This window comes from Cryptomeria japonica, chromosome 11, assembly GCF_030272615.1.
Source record: "Cryptomeria japonica chromosome 11, Sugi_1.0, whole genome shotgun sequence".
Taxonomy (NCBI): Eukaryota; Viridiplantae; Streptophyta; class Pinopsida; order Cupressales; family Cupressaceae; genus Cryptomeria; species Cryptomeria japonica.
The window spans coordinates 267,225,239-267,249,462 of NC_081415.1; the positions used below are offsets into that span (position 1 = coordinate 267,225,239).

The 24,224-nt window shown below is 37.3% G+C and overlaps 1 protein-coding gene across 1 annotated transcript in view; it reads right to left on the minus strand.

Annotated features, from left to right (window-relative positions):
* Positions 1-2,531: 2,531 nt before the first annotated feature.
* The window catches only part of LOC131069725 (uncharacterized), a 75,767-nt gene continuing 54,074 nt past the window's right edge, over positions 2,532-24,224 (minus strand). Inside the window, exons 3-5 of the mRNA XM_058005260.2 lie at positions 14,470-14,562; positions 7,214-7,411; positions 2,532-3,137 (exon numbers count right to left, since the gene is read on the minus strand). Coding sequence (XP_057861243.2) covers positions 2,886-3,137; positions 7,214-7,411; positions 14,470-14,562 — 543 coding nt within the window. The 3' untranslated portion in view covers positions 2,532-2,885. The remainder of the gene's footprint in view (positions 3,138-7,213; positions 7,412-14,469; positions 14,563-24,224) is intronic.

Sequence of the window (24,224 nt, forward strand, 5' to 3'; positions counted from 1 at the left end):
ATAATAGGCCCTATTATGACATAATGGGGCCTTTAATGTGATACTAGGACCTATTACGACATAATAGGGCCTATTATCACATAATAGGTCCTATTATGTCGTAATACGACCTACTATGTGATAATAGGTCCTATTACGACATAATAGGGCATATTATGTGATAATAGGGCCTATTATGTGATAATAGCTCCTATTATGTCGTAATAGGACCTATTGTGTGACAATAGGTCATATTGTGTGACAATAGTACCTATTATCACATAATAGGTCCTATTAGGGGTCTTAAGGGGTCATAGTGGTCTTGAGGGTTCAAAGAGGTCTTAGTAGTCTTAAGGGGTCAAACATGGGTCTTAATATCATAATAGGTCCTATTACGACATAATGGGGCCTATTATGTCGTAATAGGTCCTAGTATCACATAATAGGCCATATTGTGTCGTAATAGGTCCTAGTATTACATAATAGGCCCCATTATGTCGTAATAGGACCTATTATGATATTAAGACCCAAGTTTGACCCCTTAAGACTACTAAGACCTCTTTGAACCCTCAAGACCACTATGACCCCTTAAGACCCCTATGAGCGGGCTTAAGACCACTAAGACCTCTTTGACCCCAAGTAAGACCCCTAATAGGACCTATTATGTGATAATATGTACTATTATGACATAATAGGACCTACTATCACACAATAGGTCCTATTACGACATAATAGGACTATTATCACACAATAGGTCCTATTATGTCGTAATAGGACCTATTATCACACAATAGGTCCTATTATGTCGTAATAGGTCCTATTATGTCGAAATAGGACCTATTATCACATAATAGGTCCTACTATGTCATAATACGACCTATTATAATAGGTCGTATTATGACATAGTAGGACCTATTATGTGATAATAGGTCCTATTACGACATAATAGGACCTATTGTGTGATAATAGGTCCTATTGTGTCGTAATATGACCTATTGTGTGACAATAGGTCCTATTATGTCATAATAGTACCTATTATCACATAATAGGTCCTATTAGGGGTCTTAAGGGGTCTTACTTGGGGTCAAAGAGGTCTTAGTGGTCTTAAGCCCGATTGTAGGGGTCTTAAGGGGTCATAGTGGTCTTGAGTGTTCAAAGAGGTCTTAGTATTCTTAAGGGGTCAAACCTAGGTCTTAATATCATAATAGGTCCTATTACGACATAATAGGGCCTATTATGTGATAACCTTTTACGACATAATAGGGCCTATTATGTGATAATAGGCCCTATTATGTCGTAATAGGTCCTAGTATCACATAATAGGCCCTATTATGTCGTAATACCACCTATTATGTGATAATATGTCCCATTAGGGGTCAAAGGGGTAGATTAAGGTGTCTTAATATCATAGTAGGTCCTATTAGGGGTCAAATGGGTAGATTAAGGGGTTTAAATGCATGTTCTATCCAAGTTATGTTTTGCATAATTCGACCATGGGAAAGTTGTTGCAGAAATTTTAAGTTTTCAAGAAGTTTTGAATTATTCCTAATATTCAAAAGAAAAATAAATTTTAACTTAAAAGAATGTATAGAATAAAAAAATTTGACAAAACATGAAAAAAACTTTATATTTTACACATATATATTAAAAACATGAAAAAAACATTATATTTTACATATATATATATATATATATTAAAAAAAAAAAAAACCATTTAAAACTTAAAAAAAAAAGGGGGGGTACTTGACCCTACCTTACTCGGCCGAAGGTTGTCCTAGCCCCTCACCGACTCCAAGTTTTTCGAACTGTGGAAATGAGGGGCTAGGAGATCGCGGGGGGTATATACGAAGGGGGGGCATGACCGAGTGGTACTCGGCCAAGCCCCCCTCACCACCTGCCCTCCACGTAGGCTCCACGTGGAGCCACACGGATTCAATCGGGTACCACTCGATCAAGTGGTACTCATTTTCGGTCTCCCACTTAGCCAAAAGTGGGACATAGGTCCGTACTTTTACTCGATAGCCTATGACAAGGTAGAAGGCAAGATTAGTGAGATATCAAGAGCAATTTCACTACATACACAAAAACTAAATTACAAAAATCATCCTAACTGGATAGGCTTTGTCAAGTAGGAAAAGACTATTGAATATATACACAAAGTACAATAATCGTGACAAAAGATGAATATCCAATTAAGGATTGCAAAGGTTTCTCCTAAACTAGGAGGATATTAAAAGCTTCCATCAAAACTTCATGAGAATAACTAGTTTGTTCAAATTCTCCTAGACATTTGCATAGCCAACTAAAGGCATGAAAGTACAATTAGAGTAAAAATGGGTTATGGGAATGACATGTTAAAGGAAAAGAAATTGTTCTTTTTCCAATTCGTATTTCTATTATCTAAATGAAAAGCTACATATAATATTCCAGCTTAGAAGAAGTAATACTGACGCCCTAATTACATTGTGATTAACCATTTGAAGTTATCATTGTTGAGCATCTAACCCTTAAAAAGGAGTACATCTAACTACCCAAACTAAGTGATAGAGAAAAAGTCAAACCCTTTTTGTCTCTTTATTTCTTCCACTTTTACTGGTAACATTTATATGTGCCTTGTGCTATCATCCGGAGTTCAGTTATCTTCTCCAAATGTTGTGGTAGCATATTCTACAAAAGTGTTCCTTAAGCTTTTATACCCAGTAGACAGTACATGTTGCAATTTCCTAAGTTCTAACAATCACACTATCAAGGTTGTTCCACATAGGCATACACAACGTTAATTGAAGAGTGTAAAGATATGAAATGAACAGTGCAAATTTAATTCTAGATAGAGAAAATATCAAAAAAATGGAGCATTAATTCTTTAACAAATCTTACACTACATCAAGGAGTCAAATTTGATCAATTTATGACCATGGCCACCGAGCATCTCTCCAAACAAACCACCTTCCACACTCAGTGTTACATTTATTCAAGCAAGGCACAAATTTTTGGCTAAAGGTTTCGTGCCTTTTCTGGCACAAGTTTTCATGCTGGCCACATACTGGGGCAGATTGCAATTGACTATCACGCTGCAGAGCTTGATCTCTGTAAGAATTACCATTTGAATACTTAGGGTGTGATACGAAAGGCACGCCTTTCCACCACAGTTGAAGGGCCTGCACATGAAAGGCACAACACAACGAATTTTGCAACTTTAATTTATTGTAAATCAACTAATTTTTCTTATTTGAAATATTAGATTATGTATGAGAATAAACCTATATTTTAGTCTTGAAATTGAATTTTCATGTTGTCTATGTATGTGCACATGCATGCATTAGGATTGAAATTTTGGTTTCAGAAGACATCAATTCTTAATGACAAACAACTGTGTAACACTACTAGGCAGGGTTAGAGGATGAAATTTTTAATTAGTAGATTTCTTAAAGTAATAGTAGGATAATTGCCTTAAATTGATGTAATAGGCTAATTTATTGTATACTATTAGGCAGCTTGGAATAGTAATTGTTTATTAAAATTTATTTTATAAAATGGAATAATGAAAAATCCAAAAATATGAAATCAAAGGGATTCATTATATTGATATTCATTTGTTTTGAAGTACTCAAAACTGTAGCCATATAATATTAATTGACTTTCTCATATGACAATTTTGTAGCAATCCCTAGAACATCTATTGTAATTGAATGATTTGAAGATCAACAGGAAGTATACTCATCAAATTAATTACCTTGAGGTTCAAAGTACACCCATTTGTAATGGTAAATATTGAAAACTATGAGTTTAGTATGGCCTAAAGAAAGTTTTTGGCCTAAATTTTATTTATGCTTTAGGATGGGAATGCTGGACTCAAATCAAGTGTTAGTTCACCGCAAATTAGCTCCAACTTTGTTCAATCAGACCACAGTAACTCTAGTTTCTCTGCAGGGTTCTCTGTACTTTAAAATTCTTTGATTCCTGTTTGGGAAACTGCTTGCTTTGGTAGTGGGACTGGGTCCAATCGGCTCTTAACCTTCCTCCAAACAGGACCTGAACCAATTAGGAAAATAATAGTGGATTTCCTCCACCATTAATCAACCTCTTATTAGCAATAGCTGGAAAAACATTGTCTTCATCAGAATGGTGTCTTTCCTTGAAGGAGTCCCCTCAGACCAGATATCCTAAAAAAATATTCAAGCAAGCTGGGAAAGAAGATCTTGGAAAAATTTGTAATGGATAAGTTTGAGGTGCATTTTACACTGAAGGTGTCCTCACATCTGGCTTTAGAGAGATCAAATCTGTTTTTGTTCTCTGATCTGGCCCTAGAGTGACAAAAACAATATCTGATCTGACACTGGATTGATCTAAAAAATCTTGCAGTTTCAAACAATACCTTGATATGTACACTGAATATTTTTTCTACCAATACCATAGCTCCTAGTTAGATAAATCTTAGAGGTGAAGGTTCACATAGTTTTTCAGCTTGTTTTCTTTTAACATGTGAATAAATTTCATGTCGATGTTGATAAATACTGGTCACTAATTTGTCCGTTTACATGTCTTGTCACTTTTTCCCTTGCAAAAAAGAGACATGTCTAATGATAAATATTTATTAAAGTGAAATGAGCAAAATGAACATGGCATACACAGATGAAATACTTACTCAGAGAACATATAACACATAAACACATAATATATGGAAAAAGGTCTTCTTAATACATCAGCCATTAGGTAAAATTGTCGTCGGGCCTAACAATTCACATACTGATCAATAATAAGATGGGTTGATTTTCCCATACCACTTAACAAAATCAACCATTAGGTACAATTGCCAAAGTCAGGTCTGATGATTCACTAATGATCAAATGATAAAATGGGTTGATTTTCCCAAACCACCTAACACAACTCACATATATATTTTCCAAAAGTATTATGACCAATAGGTAGCAACAATCATCAATATTGAGAACTATCTCCAACAACTAACTAAATTTTTAAAACTAATCCAACTCATATGCATCATAAAAACAATAATAACCTTACTATTTCCACTCTTTTATTTCATTTATTCAGGGGATATTATACAATGATCAAGAAATTATCCTACATTGATCCCCTCCTCCAAGGTTCGCCCACACTGATCCTTTCTTTCTCTTGGTTTGTCTCGTAGTAAAGCTTCACCATTTTTTATGTGTTGGTCTTGAACTCTGCAATATGTATCTCAAATCCATCTTTGGATTTCCATCTGAGATTTCATCTTTCGCTAATGCTCAACTCATTTCATCGCTCTAATCTTCATCTTCACCAGCTCAAGATCGAATGATGTTTCTCTATTCTAGATGGGATCATTTTATTCCCTATCTCACTTTGCTTGATTTGTTGCATTTTTCACATAGTGATCCTCTTATAGCCATATTTCCAAAGCTCAGAGTTTTTTAATTATCTCAGCCATTTCTTGGACATCTATTGCACTTAGAAACCTAACCTCACACGTTGGTTTTCAATGTTCACCATGAGCAATTTTTCCATCTCAGCCTATTTCTTGACAGACTCGCATTCACTAATCAAGTCTCATTTTGTCTTGGCTGTGTTGTGACCTTTGCACACATCACCCCGTTGCAAATGGGGACCCCCGGTTGCTTTTGCTTCTTAGGGTTCTTAGTTGTCAATCTTTGAGAGTCTGGAGTAGAGTTTTTGGGTGGTCATCCAAGTCAATCAGGGAGTCAGTCATCAAAACAGTGTTTGGACACCATCAAAGAGCTTAGAAGGCCAAGAGGACGATGAACGCAACTGATTTGGGTCAATTTGGACAACTTTATATTTTTAGAAAGTTTTCTTTTTCTTAATTTTTAGGAAGTTTCATTTTTGGCACTTTTGGCACGATCCCCGAAATGGCTATTTTTAGAAAGGTTTTCCTATTTTTTAGGGATCATTGCTTTTTTCTATTTTTGGAAAGGTCAAGTTAGGGTAGTGGGCTTCCTGCTTTCGAAATTGAAAATTTACACCTCTAAGGTTGAAAATCAAAGAAAATCATCCAAATGTTCATGGCAAAAGCAAGGGAGGAGATATTTGAGGGCATGCAAGTTCGCCCAAGCATGTAGAAAGATTGCACAACACATGCTCAAGTCCACCAACATATGAAGGAGGAGATATTTTAGGAAGTGCAATTGCATAGCATACAGCAAACTCCACCCATGCTTGTAAACATGACTTGCATGACATGTGATGAAGTCTGCCCCTTCCAAAAGGATTGTCCTAACAGCAAGTAAACTCCGCCCCTGTTGGCATGAAGACACTCCAAGTATATCACAATGAACCAACTGAGACTATCCGCATGAATCTAGAACCTTGGAGTCGACTTTCTGATCACACAGCCAGTCTGTTTAGCACATAGAAGATTTTGATCAAGAGAGAATAGGATATCTCAAGGTATTTATTCTGAGTTGCGCGTGCATAAAAAAAACACCAACTGAAATGGTACATCACCAAAAAGATCTCAAAATGTACTTAGGTACAGTGCAGTTCTCTTTTCATGGTTATGTCATTAATTTCATTTATTCCCCAGAATTCTATAGAGGCCTCAGATTTTAATCACAACTTTTTTAAATCGCTGAAAGGGCCCACAAAATATTTATAATTATTTACAGCCTTGTTACATATTGGCAACTTTGAGTTTGCTTTGGTCACGAGGTCAAAGTCAAAAGTACAAAATCTGAACAACACTATAAGGTAAGTAAAACAAAATTCTCTTACGGGCTTCCAAAATGGGGTCTCATACACCAAACTAGTGTCTTGATTGGTAGTGACATAAAAGATTAATGTAACATTACATATTTGATATTTGTAATAAATCTCTTTTAATGTGCGGTGTAATGGTGTGGAGTCAATTTAATTTCATCAAGCTTCTTGACCCATACCATATCACAATTTAAATCCTTTTCTGTGGACAGGAGTCAATAAGCATCAGATACTTAAATATCTAAAACTGATCCTAGCAAACAAATAGCCAATAGATATATGTGTTTATGTGAGCTTCAGTCTGTGTATGATAAGAAATAGATTTTTTTTTTTAATTTCTATATGCTGCATGGAATGCAGCTATGGAAAGAGCTCTTGAGTAAGTTTGAAGTCAAAGAAATCGTCACAGTAATTCATTTTGAAAATTTATAAACCAATCTTATTTGTCACACAAGAAAACAGATAGATAATGAGCAAAAGAATTGTAATTTCCATTGACATTTACCAATTATACCTGCCAATATATCCAAATTGCTACTTTGTGGGGCATCAACCATAAAAATATTTCTGGATTTACTATCAGTTGCTCCACCTTCTTTGCTTGTAGGGTTGCAGTGAAATAGTTACCAAATTCGGGGTGTTGTACCAAAATTGTCAATGCAAGACTACTTCCAGGAAGACTTGCATGCATTTTCCAATTCCCAAGCATATCCTGCAAATGATAGATATGTAGTTCAGCTCAGCTCTTCACAAATCCAGTGACTAAAAGCATACTTGATGTTCAACATTAGAAACTACTAGAATGCCTTGATAGAAATTACCATTTATTAAATGAAGATCCAAAAAATCTTAAAAAGTTTTAGAGATTAAGTTTAGAGATTTGAAAACGATGCCACATGTAATTCTAACCAAAGATACAGAAGAGACATTCAAATTTGTGATCTTAATATTCAATGGATATGAAAATGGAGGAACCTGGCTTAGAAAAGCAAGATGGTCATGGAAGATGAGAACATGAGGATCTGTTTAATCAATAAGCCAAAGATAAGGACTTTTGAGCATGTCAATTTGCAAAATTTCTAGCATAAAATATGTTGTCCCAATTTTTGAATTTTCAAAAACTTGACAACCCCTACAAATTTTTGCTCAAAATGTGTCGTTTTTGTCTCTAAAGCATGTTTTAAGAGGTGCAAAATGAAAAAAATATTGCTCAAATAATCAGATCACTTTATTCAATTGTAGAGCCATTTAAATAAATGATTACAAACGGTGATGTTTCTAAAAAAGAAACAACCGCTCCTAAAAAATAGAAAACTAAATAAAACAAAAAATACTCTAATGACCATTAAAAGACTAATTAAATAATAATTAAATATTCTAATACCCTCCCTTAGTCGTCATTCTATCTACTAACTACCCTACAGAAGACACTACAGGTCTTTTGATCACAAACGGAAAGAACACTTTGTTGCAGCAGACACCCTCCTAAGATCTGCAAAGTGTTTATGATCAAGAATACCAGAATCCATCCAACTTGAGGTTGGGCAACCAACCTGAAACCACGATTTTGAGGAAAAATCGGCAAACCCTCCAAAACTGAAAAATCATCATTTTTTGTGGAAAAAAATGGTAAAAACCCTAAACAGGACCAAAAACCCTAAAACGAACAAAACCCTGAATAGTTGCGCGGCAAGACCCAAAACATCACGCAGTAAAACATCAAATATCACACGGTAAACATCAAACATTACGCGGTAGAACACCAAACATCACATTGCAAAACACAAGACATCACGCGGTAGAACCTGATTTTTGAGGAAAAAATCAAGCAAAACCCTCCCATGCTTTTTAATGGCGAAAAAATCAGAAAACCCACAGACAAGTTTTCAAGAAAAAATCGTGAAAACCCTAAGACCTGTAGGACGAGAGGTCTGGCCCAAATCAATCCGATCAAGGCAATGATATTCAAATATCATCATTAGGCATTGTTGCCAAGTGTTGTTGCGGTTGTTGAACTTTTGATTGTGTTCCAACATGATGTTGGGCAAAGTTGCCATCACAGAAACCAAGGTTGAACAAGGCCAAACTAGTGAAGGCACAAGACAAAATCAGCTGCACAAAGAATCGGAAACCCTAGAACAGAATTCGAGGCACAAATTAATGTGCAAATTGTTGAGAAACCAAAAAAAAATTCCTACAACCCCTACGTCACAAAAAAAATAATTAGGAACAAAAAATGGCACAGCTCCCGAGGCACAAATCTAGGCATGGAACCCAAGATGAAAATCTGGCATGGAACCCAAGGTTCAAAATTCTGGAAAAAAACAGAAAAAATTTCTGCAATGTTGAAATATGTATATATTTTTTTCTGAAAAAAATCAGAAAAAAAACAATTATCTGCAAAAATAATATCTGATTTTTCAAAAAAAAGCATAAATGAACATGATTTTTTTTTGTTAAAAAAAACTTGTTGAAGCCCTAACCACACAAAAATATTTGTGCCCTAGCCGGCACAAGTGGCCCCCAAAAAAACACAGAAAATGTCCGCTGCCGCCAAAAAACGAAGCCCGAGCTGTAAATCACGAAAAAAAATTGCGTCATGTGTCAAAATTTCACCCAAAAAATCACATCGCTTTTGCAGATCGTGTCACATGTGCCTTTGTTGATAAAAGATGCGAAAATCGCTATAGAAAATGCAAACTGTGGGTAGAAAACCACGTCGAACGAAAAAACGTGAAAGAAAAAATCGCGAAAAATAAACCCTCAGACATTGCCATGAAGATCTGCCAAAGAAAATTGCAAAACCTGTCAAAACCCAGAACAAATCGCGAAAATGCCGCCGCATAATCCAAAAACCCTGCGCGGAAAGAGCAAAGACCAAAATAGAAGGCGCAAAAAAAAACGCAGGTAGATGCAAAAAACAATCTCCAAAACCCACAATTTTCACAAAAGAACCTTCATGAACCTACTAAAATCGTGTTTGTAATTAAAAAGCACGCAGTGCCCAGAGAAAAACCCACGAACCAGCAAATCCGCACTCTCACAAACAAGCATGAAAAGAATTTTCAGAATCTTCAGAAACCCTTCTACCCACGACCTCCAAATCGCCTAGTAGCCAATAAGATTTTTTTCATAAAAAAAAAAATTCTGGAAAAATTCGCCAAACTCTAAAAAATCCCATCGACCCGCTCTGATACCATGAAAAATTATTGCTCAAATAATCATATCACTTTATTCAATTGTAGAGTCATTTAAATAGATGATTACAAACGGTGATATTTCTAAAAAAGAAACAACTGCTCCTAAAATATAGAAGCCAAAAATAGAAAGCTAAATAAAGCAAAAATACTCTAATAACCATTAAAATACTAATCAAATAATAATTAAATATTCTAATACAAAACTCACATTTGCTAATGTCCAATCTTCAGGGAGTGTATTTGTCATTGGTGTCCAAGTTTTGGTTAGTTTTAGCCTTCATTTTCCTAGTTTTCTATGCAATTTCGGGTTTCAGATCAGTCACTGAAAGTAGGAAATTTTTGTAGTCATTGCAAGTTAACTTTACTTGCAGTCGGGTTTCTAAACCCCTATTACAAGTTAGTTTGTTTTTATAAAGTATATTTTACTTGCGGTCGGGTTTTTAGGACCCGATTACAAGTTCACTTTATAAAAGAAAAGAGACACTTTGGTCACTTGCAGTTGGGTTTACTTTGGTCACTTGCAATTGGGTTCTAGAAACCCAACTGCAAGTATGTTGGGGTTATTTTAGTGTTCCACGGGGAGAAGTCCCCCCCCTTTTTGGCCGCGACGGGGGGACGGCGACGCGACGTCCCCCGCCGTCCCGCTGCCACCCAAGCACCATTGGAGACAGGGAAACGTCTCCGTGTCTCCCAAAGAGATGTGGAGACGTCTCCATGTCTCCTTGGGAGACGTCCGTGCGTCTCCCTATCCTTCGAGAGACGTGCTGACGTCTCTCGTGGGATGGGGACGTCTCCATGTCTCCTTGGGAGACGTCCGTGCGTCTCCCTATCCTTCGAGAGACGTGCTGACGTCTCTCGTGGGATGGGGAGACGCCCAGATGTCTCCTGTCGCCCCCACGTATATGCAATGTTTAAAATTAAAATTTTAAAAAAAATTTAAAAATTGACTTTTGGGGGGGTTAAGGGGTAACCCTAATTGGACGTGAGCCAATAGAAAAGTAACACCCGATGCCTTATAAAATAATAAAAGTATTTTTGGCCTCGTGGGGCGCTACCCCTAAACCCCCGTCGAAAAATATAGGGGGAAACCACACTGATGGAAGTAGGGAAAATTTAACCTTCGAATCTAATTAGGCTCCATATAACAATATAATTAGCATTGAAGAAATCTTGGTATTTAGATTTAGTATTTCAAATTCTGTATAGTTTCATTTGAAATGTAATTCTTATACTATTATACTGTCATACATCTTTTCAAAACTAGTTTTTCAAGTACTATATGTATATGTATATGTATAACTATATCAGCACCACCACCCCGCCACCCCCCACCCCCCCTCGCCGTCCCCAAACTTAGGCCCTTGGTCCCCCCATCCCGGAAACCCGTCCCCCCATCCCCAACACCGGTGGAACACTGGGTTATTTCCTTTTGCAAAGTTTAAATAACTTGTAATCGGGTCTCTAGAACCCGATTGCAAGCCCTTCATGTTCCACCATTGGCATTGCAATCAAGCCTTGTACGTTTTGCATCATGACCTTCCCATTCATTGGTTTACATGCATGAACTTGTTTATTTTGCAAAGTATTAACACTTGTAATCGGGCCCTTGAGACCCGGTTACAAGCTTTATTCGCCAAGTGCAATGTGTTCTTACTTGTAATTGGGCTTTGAGGACTCGATTACAAGTGTTCATTATTATCTCTTCCTCATCTTTTGCCTTTAATTTTTGGGTTTCATGAGTACAATTGCATGTTCATACTTAAACACATAGCTGTGTTCACTTGTAATCGGATTTCATAGACCCGATTCCAATTGATTTCAAAACTTTCATAATGCTGTTCACTTGCACATAATCTCCCAAAATCTGCTCTTCAAAGGCAAATTATCAAGTTTTTTTCCATTTGTTTGTAAGTACCTCTTACTTGCAATCGAGTCTTCAAGACCCGATTACAAGTGGAAGTGTTAAAGTTTTCCCTACATTGCACTCGCATTTAGTCCTCCAAAACCCGAAATTGGTCCAAAATGCACTCAAAAACACTTAAAAATGAGCCTCTAGGATCCAATTACAAGTGCAAACTTGTATTTTCCCATTACACATCTGAAGTTGCATGTTCGTTCTCCACAATTGAAAGTCAATGCTCTTGTTTTTCCACACATGTAATGCAGTCCTCAAAACCCGAAATTCACTTGTGAGCCCATTTTTGCATCAATTTATCCCTTCCCTTGTCAGTCTTGTTTGCACACACGATCTATCAAACCAACAAATCAAGGCATGGGCATTGTTTTATAACAATTTCATCTTGAATAAGATGTTATGGGTTCTTCATCAATGAACAAAAGAAGAAGAGATACAACAGTAACTCATGGGACAGCACAAGGGTCAATAATCCTCATGAAGTCATCTGTAAATAGAAGACATCCAATAACAAAGTAAATCAAGCATGGAGAAAGAACACAATGAAGAGAAGAATTTCCCTCTTGAAGAAATGGTACTACCCCAAGCATGTGATAAGGTTGAAGTTCGCTGGCTAAGGACACAAAGACTATCATGGGTGCAATTTCTTGTTCCGGTTCAAGACACCATTCCCAAACCTGAGTACTTCAATCACAGAGTGTTTTATAATAGCATGGAGATCAAACAAAGGATGATGTAGATAGAGTCCCGTCTCTGGACACTTAGTTTCAATTATACATTTGTAGTTTCATTTTGACAAATTACATGTAATGTCCGAAATTGTAATTGCAGGAGATCATATCACTTGCATTCTTGTAACCTGTAATTGCATGTAAACAAATTACAAGTTGAAATTCAATAGGACTGTGATTTGAGTAAGTCATAGTTAGTTAGTTAGTTGTGGAATAAGTCTCGGTTAGACTTCTCCCACATTTTGCTCTCAACCCCTCTCGTATATATAAACGAGGGTGCTCTTTGTAATGAGGATCTTTTGGCAATGCAACAAAATTATGTTAGTCTGTGTGTGCACTCTAAGATTTTGAGCTTATATGTAAATCAAATTGCTTTCGATAAAAGAGGCAAGTTGTGTTGAGACTTTGTGCCAATTCAAGTTGTTATGTGATGACATTATCTGGAATTGATTGTGATTTTTGTTCTATTGTTCAAGAGGGATTTAAATTCAATCTTGCTGACTTTGAGCTACTAATTGTATTTAGAGTTATAGGTTTGACTTTCAGACTTGGTCTTGCAGACTTTGAGCAGATTATCACGTTTGAAGCTAGTGTAGAAAGCTCAAGTAAAGAGATAACTTGTAGACTTTGTGCTGCTTTTATTTTTTTAAGACTTATGTATGTAAGGTGGAGTGAATCATATAGACAGACTTTGAGCTGTTGTGTGTTGTACACTGTTATCATTTTGAGAAGGTTGATAGGACAATAGGAGTCTTGAAGACTTTGTGCTTTCATTTATATTTCCCATCCTGCGGTAGCGACAAAAGTCTTTGTGCTTTCATGGAAACTTTGCTTCCCTTTATGTTATAAAAATCCTACAAAAAGTTTCATTTCTGTATTTACCATTGTTGTTGTCACTTCTTTTCTGAAATAAGAGAAAGAATATCATTTGTTCTAAAGAAAGAGAATAAGATGTTATCCCACCCAAATTAGATTAGTGTTAGTAGTAGTAGAGAGGGAGCCTTCCCTAAATTAGGAGAGTTTTATACTCTCACATTGTGGCTGAAACCACAATTTTGTACGTCTTCTCAGGGGTACAAAATTTTCAACCAACAAAATAGAGATGGTTGTCCTAAATAGCTTACATTGGATATATGTTTTTTAATTCTTACTGATACAACGTCTTAACCTGCAATTTGTAAACCAAAAGGTATGGTATGATGATGTTCAGAAAATGTGTTTGAAGAAATAGCTATAGTGTATAGCTGGGCCTATATTAAATTATGGATTTGTTTGGACTATAATATCATGCAAAGCTGGGTGGAGCTTGGAGGGAGGTGATAAGATATGGAGAGGGGCTACAAGGAGGAAGTCAGATATCTCTCATTGAAAGGCTTATTCAGCATAAAAAGGATATGGAGGACAATGCAAATATAATGGGCAGAAAATCCTTGTTAGTTTTAAAGGCAGTATTATGGTAATTGAGATACTGCCATGATCAAAAGGGGTGACCTGATGTGGTAAGCCATTGGATATTTCATGCTGGAAGGCTGAGTTCAAGGCCCCAAGAGACATGTTACATGATTGAATGTACAAATGTTGAATAATAGATTGGGAAAACTATCACACCCAATTCTAGGTGAATTTAATAAAAGAGATAACCCTCAATCATGGCTTCTACACTGAAGGAAACCCCACAAGGATAATTTACCAACCAAAAAAATTGAGAGACCGCTATGGTATTGGGCAAAATTGCGTTTAAGAAAGCATATACTTGCCAAGAAATGAATTAGTTCATAATTTTTGGAAATAAATGACTTAAACTAACAGATTATCAACAGTATACATGTGAACAGGAAAGCAATTGAACTTAATCAGCATATTACAAATCAGCAAAAACCTTAAACAACACACAAGAAGCAGCTGATTAAATGAATAAACTTACCATAAAAGGACTAACATGCAAAGGTTTTGCAACCAAGTCCGAATTTGGATCAAAAACAAATGAGACTCTCTCTCCCCAAGGTGTATTTGTTACCTGCCATAACGAACACACTAGTTGAAGCTTCTATCTTATTTCAAAACAATCACATGAGCAATGTGTTCTTTCTCTAGTTCAACAGATGTTTAAAATAGCTAAGAAAACAAATAAGAGGAAATAAAACTGTCTGTTGTCTTTTAAACTAATCGAAATAAGAACCATGAGTTGGATATGAAAAACAAAGAAAATCCTGCCAAAGAGTTTAACCATATTAGTATAAACAGTTTGCATGCACAAGCACATCTCTAACCAGGAAAAAGAAAATGGAAATCAACTCAGAATTTTCTTGAACCTACCTCACTATCAAGCCTCATTAATCCTCTAGTCTAATTCCGCACAAAGACTGCAAGTGGGCCATATTTTCAGACAAAGTGTCTCCCTCATGGCAGCTACTAGTGGCAGACTGTAGTGATGGCTAAAGCAGATACAAGCATTTTACACACTGAACTGCTGAATTACTAAAGTGAGTTTAAGTAGTTACTACACTGTCCAAAAGGGTTATGAGCTTTAGTTGGTAGTGATATAGTTGTTTAAAATGGAATATTGCCCATTGTTGCATTGCCTTCTGCCAGGACAAATAAGATACTAACTCTTTGTTGCTAATTTGTAGTTCTTACTAGAAAATTTGGACAGCACCATGTGCATGCAATGGATTAGCCAATGCTTAAGCATCAACTCTCATAGAACTGTTCGAAAAATGGACATCGAAGCCGCATGCTTGTAAGATTTTTCTAAATGTCCTATAGAGGATGGTTCCTGTCTTTATCTTATGGGAAATGTGGAACCACAAAAACTGATGAATTGTCTCAGGGAACAACATTGAATCTGCATCTTTACTAAATATTCCATGGTCCAATCTCAGGCAAATGACTATCGGACATGCTCATAATAAAACATATCCTATGACTAATAAATGTAAGCTCAGACGACATTGTGACAATTCTAGCAAGTAAACTACCATCAATCTACTCTTGCTGAGCCATGTATTGACACCAATGCTGGAATTTTCCATTTGACACATACACTTAATTTAACTTTTATGGCTCCTCAAAGTCAAAAACTGTGGTAGTCATCTCAGGTAGCCTTGTCATAGACAACAGAGGCCAGGTCATTTTCATGAATTTATATGGATTAGAACACATGTCCAATAAAACAATCAAGATCACTGACTCATTAAAGGCTTGCACCTTGTTAATATTTGGCCAACCACCATTATCATAGATTCTTCAAATATTTTATTTAGTCACCTCCAGTCAATGTTGTAACAATCATGTTAATATTGGAGTTTGAGGTCCAGATAGAAGAGCCGGACCTTTCTCAACAAAAATTGCAGACATCAAAGTCAGTCTTGTGAGACGTCATAATACTGAGGTCCACACTGGGATCTAGCCTTTTTCTCTTTGGTCACATTCCTAATTTGATGGTCTTCCTATGATTCACAGAATCTGAAAATTATTAAATGTTGTTCATTGTGGTTTTTGATTTCATCATCTGCTAAGTTATCTTTGTAGTAACATCTAAGTTTTTCACTCCATTTCCTGTCAAATTTAATCCTTCTATTTTTTTCATATGCCACTGCCAGATTCATTGAGTTTTGCTTACAGCTCATCCATTAATGGTACCATCTACCATGGCAGGCCAGTCCCCAGCCATCCTGGAATTCGACCTTCATATGGAATAATTTTGACTGCATTGAACAAGTGGCAGTACAGAATTTTTCTGAATTGAATCACAACAGAAGTTTGACCAGTTTCTTATGTTGACCCTACCACATCAATATTGACTTTCTATAATAACAGTTTTCTCAAGAGGCAGATTTCAGAATTCAACTTTTGCCAGGAAAAAAAACAGTAGGGTTTCAATTAAGTTTGACTAAGGGTTGTATGATGTCAAGAATGTTTTCATCATCTGTCCTGTGATTTGAATGCCTTTCTTGGTCACTGTTCTAAAGCCATCGTCAAAACACCTTGAAGTACAATTTAATGGCAAGATTGTGAAGTGACAACCTAGTCTGTGCCATAAACTTTTGTTTCCACCTCCTATACAATGCAAATTCCACATATATCTAAGCATGTGACTGTTCTTGCCATGAGTACAAGGATGACCACAATGGCACTTCTTCATATGCCAATACTAGTATCAACAAGCCACATTGCAAAATCAAAAGAAAAGTGTGATGTTACAAGTGTGGACAATTGGGACATTATGCTACTACATTGTTGCACTCTTCTAGGATGAAATCATCCAAAGACAAAAAGAAGCCTTTGATATATTATTTTGTTGATTCTACTGAACATTCTTCCACTATAGAAGCATCATGTTTCACAGAAACTTTGGTCCACAGGGCTATGAAGAAAGCTGTTTTTCAAGAGATTTGCAGAATCCTGTCTTGAGTTTGCTGGTAGCTTGAAGATTGGGATGATGGTTTAGTGGCAATTTTGACTAGGAGATGGTTTTTGTTTATTTTGGTGTGAGTTGCCTTAGACTATTACAAAGTGGAGCAGATTGGTTGTCAAGTGATATGGAGTTTCATCAACTTCCCATCTCTCATCTGATAATGGGGAAGGTGATGAAAATCACCTATCAAGATGTTGGATTACTAATGATTCTTCATGCAGTGACATCAATCAGTATTATCATGCAAAATTGATAGAGATATTGCAAGTAGTCGATTATGCGAGGATGGTGGTTGACATAGTTGAATCATTATACAGATGTTCCATATTAGTGAAGAAGTACACAACAGGAAAAAATCACAAAATCATAATTAATCAAGAATCACTGCCAGTTGCAATTTTGTCCCTCTTAAAAATGCTGATTTTTCTTGAAATCATGGTCAACAATGTTGACCATTTAATTGCCATTTAATCAAGTTTATTAATAAAACCTTACTTGATGTGGATTTTGAACATGTTTTCACTTGCCCACAATTTTTTCCATTTTAGGGCTTTCAAACAATTGAAGTTGCTTTTTGGATGACATTGTTAAGGCTATTTTTTTGCTGTTACCTTGTCTTTCTCACTACAACATCAAGTTTAGCAACATATGGCAATGAAGGAATTGGCTCAAAATCAGTCAAAATATACACTTTGACAAAGATGACACAGACAATCATGAGGATGTTATTCTGATTTCATATTCATGATGCAACTGCACATGCTTAGAGATTTAGCTGTGAATTCTTTCTGATTTCTGTAGCATAGACTGTCTGCTTGTCTTTACCAATGTCTGAATGAAGAGTCAGAGAAATGTCCTGCTGCTTGCTAATTATTTAAAGCATTTTGAACTTTGAAAACATTTGTTGAGCTTCATAAATGACATGTGTAGTGAATAATTATTATGTAGATAGATAGAAAAGGCCTATCAATTATTGTGTTCTGATTAATTAAAAAAAACAGGTTTTCAGGACCCGAAATCTTTTACATAGGAGATTAAGATAAGACAATTAAAAGTCCAAAGCTAATAAACCGCTTACAAAATGACTGGCAAAAAAGCCAGCAAACCAAAAGGACAGCTAAAGAAAAAAACAGCAAAGAAACTAGGAAAGCACTACACAGCTATAGTCTTCAGAAGGTCCTCCGCCTTTTTCACCAACTGGTCATAGGTGGCCTGTTGTGACCATTTCACACATCGCCCCGTTGCAAATGGGGACCCCCTCTTTTTGCTCGTTTTTGCTCGCCTTTCGCTTTGCTTTTTAGGGTTTTGGTAATTTGTCAGTTGTCTGGATTTAGGGTCAAGCCTTAGGGTTCCCGTTTTGACGTTTTCAGGCCAGAGTCTAGTCAGTCTTGAGAGCTTTTTTGAAGCTTCCTCTCGCAGGATGCAATTTTGAATAAAGTGAATTCGCCAGAGGCTAAGTGAGTTGGTCTATTTTCAATTGGAATTTTGAATGAAGAGTCTAAATTTGTCGAAGTATGAATGATCAAATTGCGAATTTTGTCCAATTGAGTGATTTTGACCAAATTTTGAAAATTTTGATATTTGATCCTGGGCATGGGGAATGATTTGTTTTTGCCTTGTGAAGTGATTAAACTTGTGAAATCATGATATTTTGGCCTGTAGGAGCAAAATCGCTCCTGTCCCTTAGTGAAGGACCGGTGCTCGTTTTCAAAAATCTTACTATCTCTGCAAGATCAAGATGATTTTTCGAATGGAAGTAGTAAAGAAAGGCGTGATCTTTCCGTTGAATATAAATTGAAGAATTTCACGAACACAGAAATGCCTCAGGAAGCAAAATCGCTCCTGTCCCTCAGTGAAGGACCGGAGCTTAAAATCAAACATCACCTCATCCTTGCAGGATTTTAACAACTTGACGATTTGGAGAGATCCAAGGGAGTGCATTTTACCAGATGAATATAATTTGAAGGCACAAACATGAAGAAAGTGGACCAAATTGCAAAAATCGCTCTTGTCCCTCAGTCAGGGACCAGGGCGAAATCCATTGTAGCTCCCGTCCCTCTCCCAGGGACCAGAGCGAAATTTCTTATAAGGCAAAATTCAGGCAAAGATCAAGCAAGTTTTAGGTTTGAGGCAAGCAAAGACAATGAATTGAACCCGTTGAAGACAAATTGAAGATTACGAAACATCAACAAGGGACCCAGATGCCCAAGTTCGCTCCTGTCCCTCAGTCAGGGACCAGAGCGATTTTTACCTTAGACAAATTTCTTGCCAAGTAAGAGCAAATTCCAAGGCATGGATAAGTGAGATGAAGCCTACAAGAGCAAGATCGCTCCTGTCCCTCACCAAGGGACCAGGGCGATATTTGCTAAAAAACTTGTTATCCTTTGAAGATCATGTCAAAGCAAAGTTACAAAGGGTTTAAAACGTCGTTTGGAAGGCAATGAACAAGGAGTTAAAATCAAGAACGAAGAATTTCAAGTAAGAACATAGGGATCGCTCCTGTCCCTCTCCAAGGGACCAGAGCGATATCACCTCAAGAGGCACTCATTTGCAAAGTCAAGTCACCCAAGTTCGAAATTCATAGCAAAAACGCCAATTTCAACGTAAGGATGGAGACTTTGAACGTCAAAAAGCAAGAATCAAGACCAAGTTGATAGATCGCTCCTGTCCCTCAGTCAGGGACTAGGGCGATGAGGTTTGTATTTTTTCATCTTCAAATTTTGGCGCCAAAGCAAACATTTTTTTGAATTTATTTTAAATGCTAAATTCGATAAATTAAAAAATTCAATTAAAATAGCATTTAAAATTTGCGCAAGATATTAATTAATTATTTTTGCCTTGTAAAAAATCGAATTTGTTAATTTAAAAAACAAAGGCATTTAATAATTAATTATTAATTAATTAAAAATCAAATGGAGCGCTTGGATTGAAAGGTTGGCCTTATTATTTATTTAAAAATCGTTTTAATTACCTTATTTTTACCAAGTCGACCTCAAGGTAATTGTGGTGTGAGCGCTTATAAAGGGTGGTGAAGATTTTCATTTTCACATTATCATTTTATCATCCACATTCAAGTGCGATTTGGAGTATCCAAAGGAGAAGTGCGAATTGTATTCTCCAAGGTGGTGCGAAGTATTATCCAAGGAGGTGCGAACCTTAGTTTCCATATTGAGCGAACTTGCCAAGGACATTGAAGATCACGTCAAAGGCATCCCAAAGGTGGCGAGGACGTTCATTTGAGGGAGATCACGTTGAAGCCATCTAATTTCGATTTTTGCCTAGGCGATTTTCTTGTTTTGCATTTTAAGAGTTAAGCTCTCAATTGAGGTATGGCGATATTGATTTATTGTTTTAAATTTTGAATTATGATCGTCATTGCTTCAAGTTTTGAATTTTGAAATTTTGAATTCCAGTTGCTCAATCGTTTTTAGGAAATGATAACTCAAGGACTTATCATGAAGTTTCCTAAAATTAATCTAATCTATGTTATGCATTGCAATATCCAGTTACTTATTGTGAAATGTTGTGTAGGTATGGCGACCCCTAAGGCGGGAGCATCCACCAGTCGTCCAGCTCTCATGAAGGAAGATCAAAAGACCGAAGAAGTGGAGACCAAGATCGTGTCGAAGTGGAGCAACATTGGAGATACTAACTTGGGCAACTTCAGCACAAAGAAGTTTCGAGATGTCCCTTACATTGGCAAGCCATCACCTGTCGCCTGGAGGATAATTGAAAGTGGCATCATTAAGGCGGCCGGCTTCCCTCCAGCAGTACAGTGCCATGAGTTGATGATCGAGTGTGCTCGTCATTATGATCCTCAATCCAGAACGATCGTGTCCAAGGAAGGAAACACTTTGGCGTATCTTTCAGAGGAAGCTATAAGTGAGGCTTTCCATCTTCCAGAGCATAGAGATATGGTCTACAAGAGCATAGAAGGAGCCAGGTCCATGTACGAAGATGATCCAGATGCTTGCCTAAGCATCATTAACAAGAACTGGTTACTCAAGAGTCGTCCTCGCCTGAGCAAGGTACCGAACGCACCACACAGGATTGATTTCCAGGAGGAGTACAGAGATTTGATTACAATGCTCAACCGAGTCACAGGAGCCCCTCAAGCTTTTTACTTTGAAAAGTGGATGTTCTATTTCATCCAGGTGATAGTTCAGGGTAAAGGAACAATTCATTGGGCTAGAATGATTAGCCATTGCTTGGACGTACAGTTGAGGAGACTCAAAGCTACCAAGTCCTTCCACATGAGTTCATACGTCATCTATGCCTTGATCAGGAGCTTCGAGTACGCAGGACTACCTCACAGAGGAGTGATTGGAATCCACTTGGAAGAAAGAATGAAGAATCTTCCCGAGATTCCAATTGCTGAGATCGAGGGAATCGTATCAAGATTCATTGCATATGCTAAAAAGGAGCATTGGAAAGGGAATAAGATTCTAGATGAGAGGTTGTTATAGATGACATGGCACCTTAATTGTCATTGGTCTATGTCTCCTAGATTTTCGTGCCAAATTTATAATTGGCTATGCATTTAATGTTGTGCAATAAAAGGGGAACTTTTGTAATAAAACCCTAATTAGGGTTTAGGTGTCATGATCTTGACCGTTGATCTGCTTTCAATCTGGACCATTCATTGTAATTGAGGATGCTATTTATACCCTCATTTTCATTTCATTTGTAATAGAGATAGTTAAGAGATTAGAGAGAAAGTTTGATGTATTAGAGAGATTAGAGTTAGAAGCGATTTTACTTTTGTAGCAAGATTGAGTTTTGAAGAAAGAATTCAAACAATTGTTGTATATGATGACTTTGAAATCAATGAAATATTGAAGTTATGGTGTTTTGTTGCAACTTTCTGGGTTATCTTCATGGTTGTTCAATTTACTTGAATCATGCTCAATCAAAGTAGTGTGTTAATTCGAAGAACATAGTGTGAGACTTGATCTTTGGTAGGATTCGCTTTCCATACCACTAGCTTCTTGCTGATTGTAGGAACGCCTTGCGTGGTCAACTGGAGATATTTGAATCACTTAACCTTCAATCATTATTGTATCTTGGATATGTACCTTCGTGGTAGTGTCTTTCATCTTTGATGCATTGAAAATCATTTCGTTACCTTAGAAGATCGCACCAATTTCAATTAAGTTGTTATTTTATGGCGAAACTGAAGTTGGTAGAATCTTGCCAAGTCTTGTCTACATGAAGTCATTCTTAGGGTTAGAATAGATTAGATCTCTTGTAAACCCTATCCTTTTGTTATTTTTTGAAACCTTCTTTAGTTTAGTAACACTTTCGGAGTGTAAGGCCCCTTAAGAACACAGCAAATCACATCATACCGCTGGTGCTTATCCACACGTAGAGACCCTACTAACCAGAACATTGGAGTCATCCTAACTGATCCTTCATGCGAATCTTCAGCAGTTAGAGACTTTATTCAAGAGAGGATAAGATGCCTTTAGGTATTTTATTCTGTGTATGATGGTGTACAAAATACACGTCAACATGGCCCCAAACAACTTTGAGATCTTCCAGGTCCTTGTTAGGTTTCTTTTCTTTCTTTTTGCCTCTGGTTCTGGTTCTGGGTCCTTGAGCGTCTCCTGTGCCTTCTGTGTCAGGGTCAATATCCAGGGTCTCCTTCTCCTCGTCCAATTTGCTGATGAGAGTAATAGTGTTGCTAGCAGAAATCTTCAAGATGCTTAAACTCTATTCTGCAATACTCTTGAGGCAATCCTCAATTTTGCTGACTTTACTGGCAGTGCTCGAAATAGTTTGATCATTAGCGTCAGCAAGATTTTTCCTTTCCAGCAGGTCTTTCTCTATTTTCTCAAATCTGGGGTTGAAGGAATCTCTTATGTTTTCAGCTTTTGCAATGGTATTTTTCAGGTCCTCAATGTAATCAGCCATAGTCTTCCCTTCCCCAAAGTTGATGGTTTCCCAAATCTGAATTCTGTGGCTGAGTTTTTGGTTGTCATCCACAGCTTTCTTGTAACCAGTTATTAGCCACTCCACAGTGCCCATGAAACCTTGCATACCCTCTGGAGGAGGGTTAGGGGAAGGATCAACCTTACCGGGGATATCTTGTTCCTTTTTTGGAGTAACCCGAACAGTAGCTGTGTCTTCAACCCTAAGAGCCTCGCCAGTGGTCACCTGCTCCAGGTTCTATTCGGCTTCCGAGGTCCTTTCTTGCTTATAAACCTCCAGCTCCTTCACATTCTCCTCCTTCCTCTTATGCTTGTTTCTAGACTGAGTGTGAACTTTAGTTTTCTTTTTCGGAGAACCCTGAGGTTTCTCCTTCTCTGAGTCTTCAGAGACCTCCTCCTCCGAGGAAGAGCTAATCTGGAGGATTCTGCCTTTAGGTTTTTTGCCCTTAGAGGAAGGTCTTGTTTTCGTATATTTCCTCTTTTTACCAGTTTCAAAATCCGAAACATCCAAGCTCTCCTCAGAATCGCTCGATGGGTCACTATCGGAATCCTCATCCACTGAAAAGACAGAGTCAGACCCATCCTCCTTAGACTCTATAGAGGGCTGCAGGCGGGCTATTTGATTGGCCTTGAGATGGTCATAAATGAGGACCATTAAGCCTTGATGCATGGCAGTGTCCCCCATGGGGTTCTCTTTGTAGGCCTTAATAGTGGCATTCATCGAACATAACAGAAAATAAGGAAAATTAACCTTCTCATCATGCCTAAAATGATTCAGCAAGATGAAATGGTAGCCGTAAACTTTGGTAAACCTACCATCTAATGTAATGTAGCGAATTAAAACAAAGAGGACCTCTCGCCAAGGTTTAACAAAAGCCCTAGGAGGATAGTAAGTTTTACTTAACTTCACCAGGCGTTTTTTCTCCTTCTCGGTTTCCGGATATGTCAATGGCCTCCTTACTGACTTTTTTGTCTCTATAGAAGTTGCATCCTTCCCTTCTGAGGCCCGTGGCTTGGGCAATAAGGTCTTCATCAATTTCAACAATCTGGTCTCCCATTTTCAGCATACCCTTTCTCCAGTTTTTGCAGAAAAAATTGGTAACCGTGCCATCTCGTCCGTGGAGTCTCTCCATGAATTTCGAAAAACCACCCTTCTGCAAGATGCTCCAAACCGCCTCTTTCTGTTTCCATTCCTTGCAGCTGCTAGGTTCGTATCGCCGTCTGTTACCACCCATATTTTTGCTGTTCAGAGCCGAGTTTTGAAACTTGCAGAGAGTTTTAGCCAGAAAGCTTATCGGAACTATCAATTTAACCCAAAAAGCATGGGAAGTG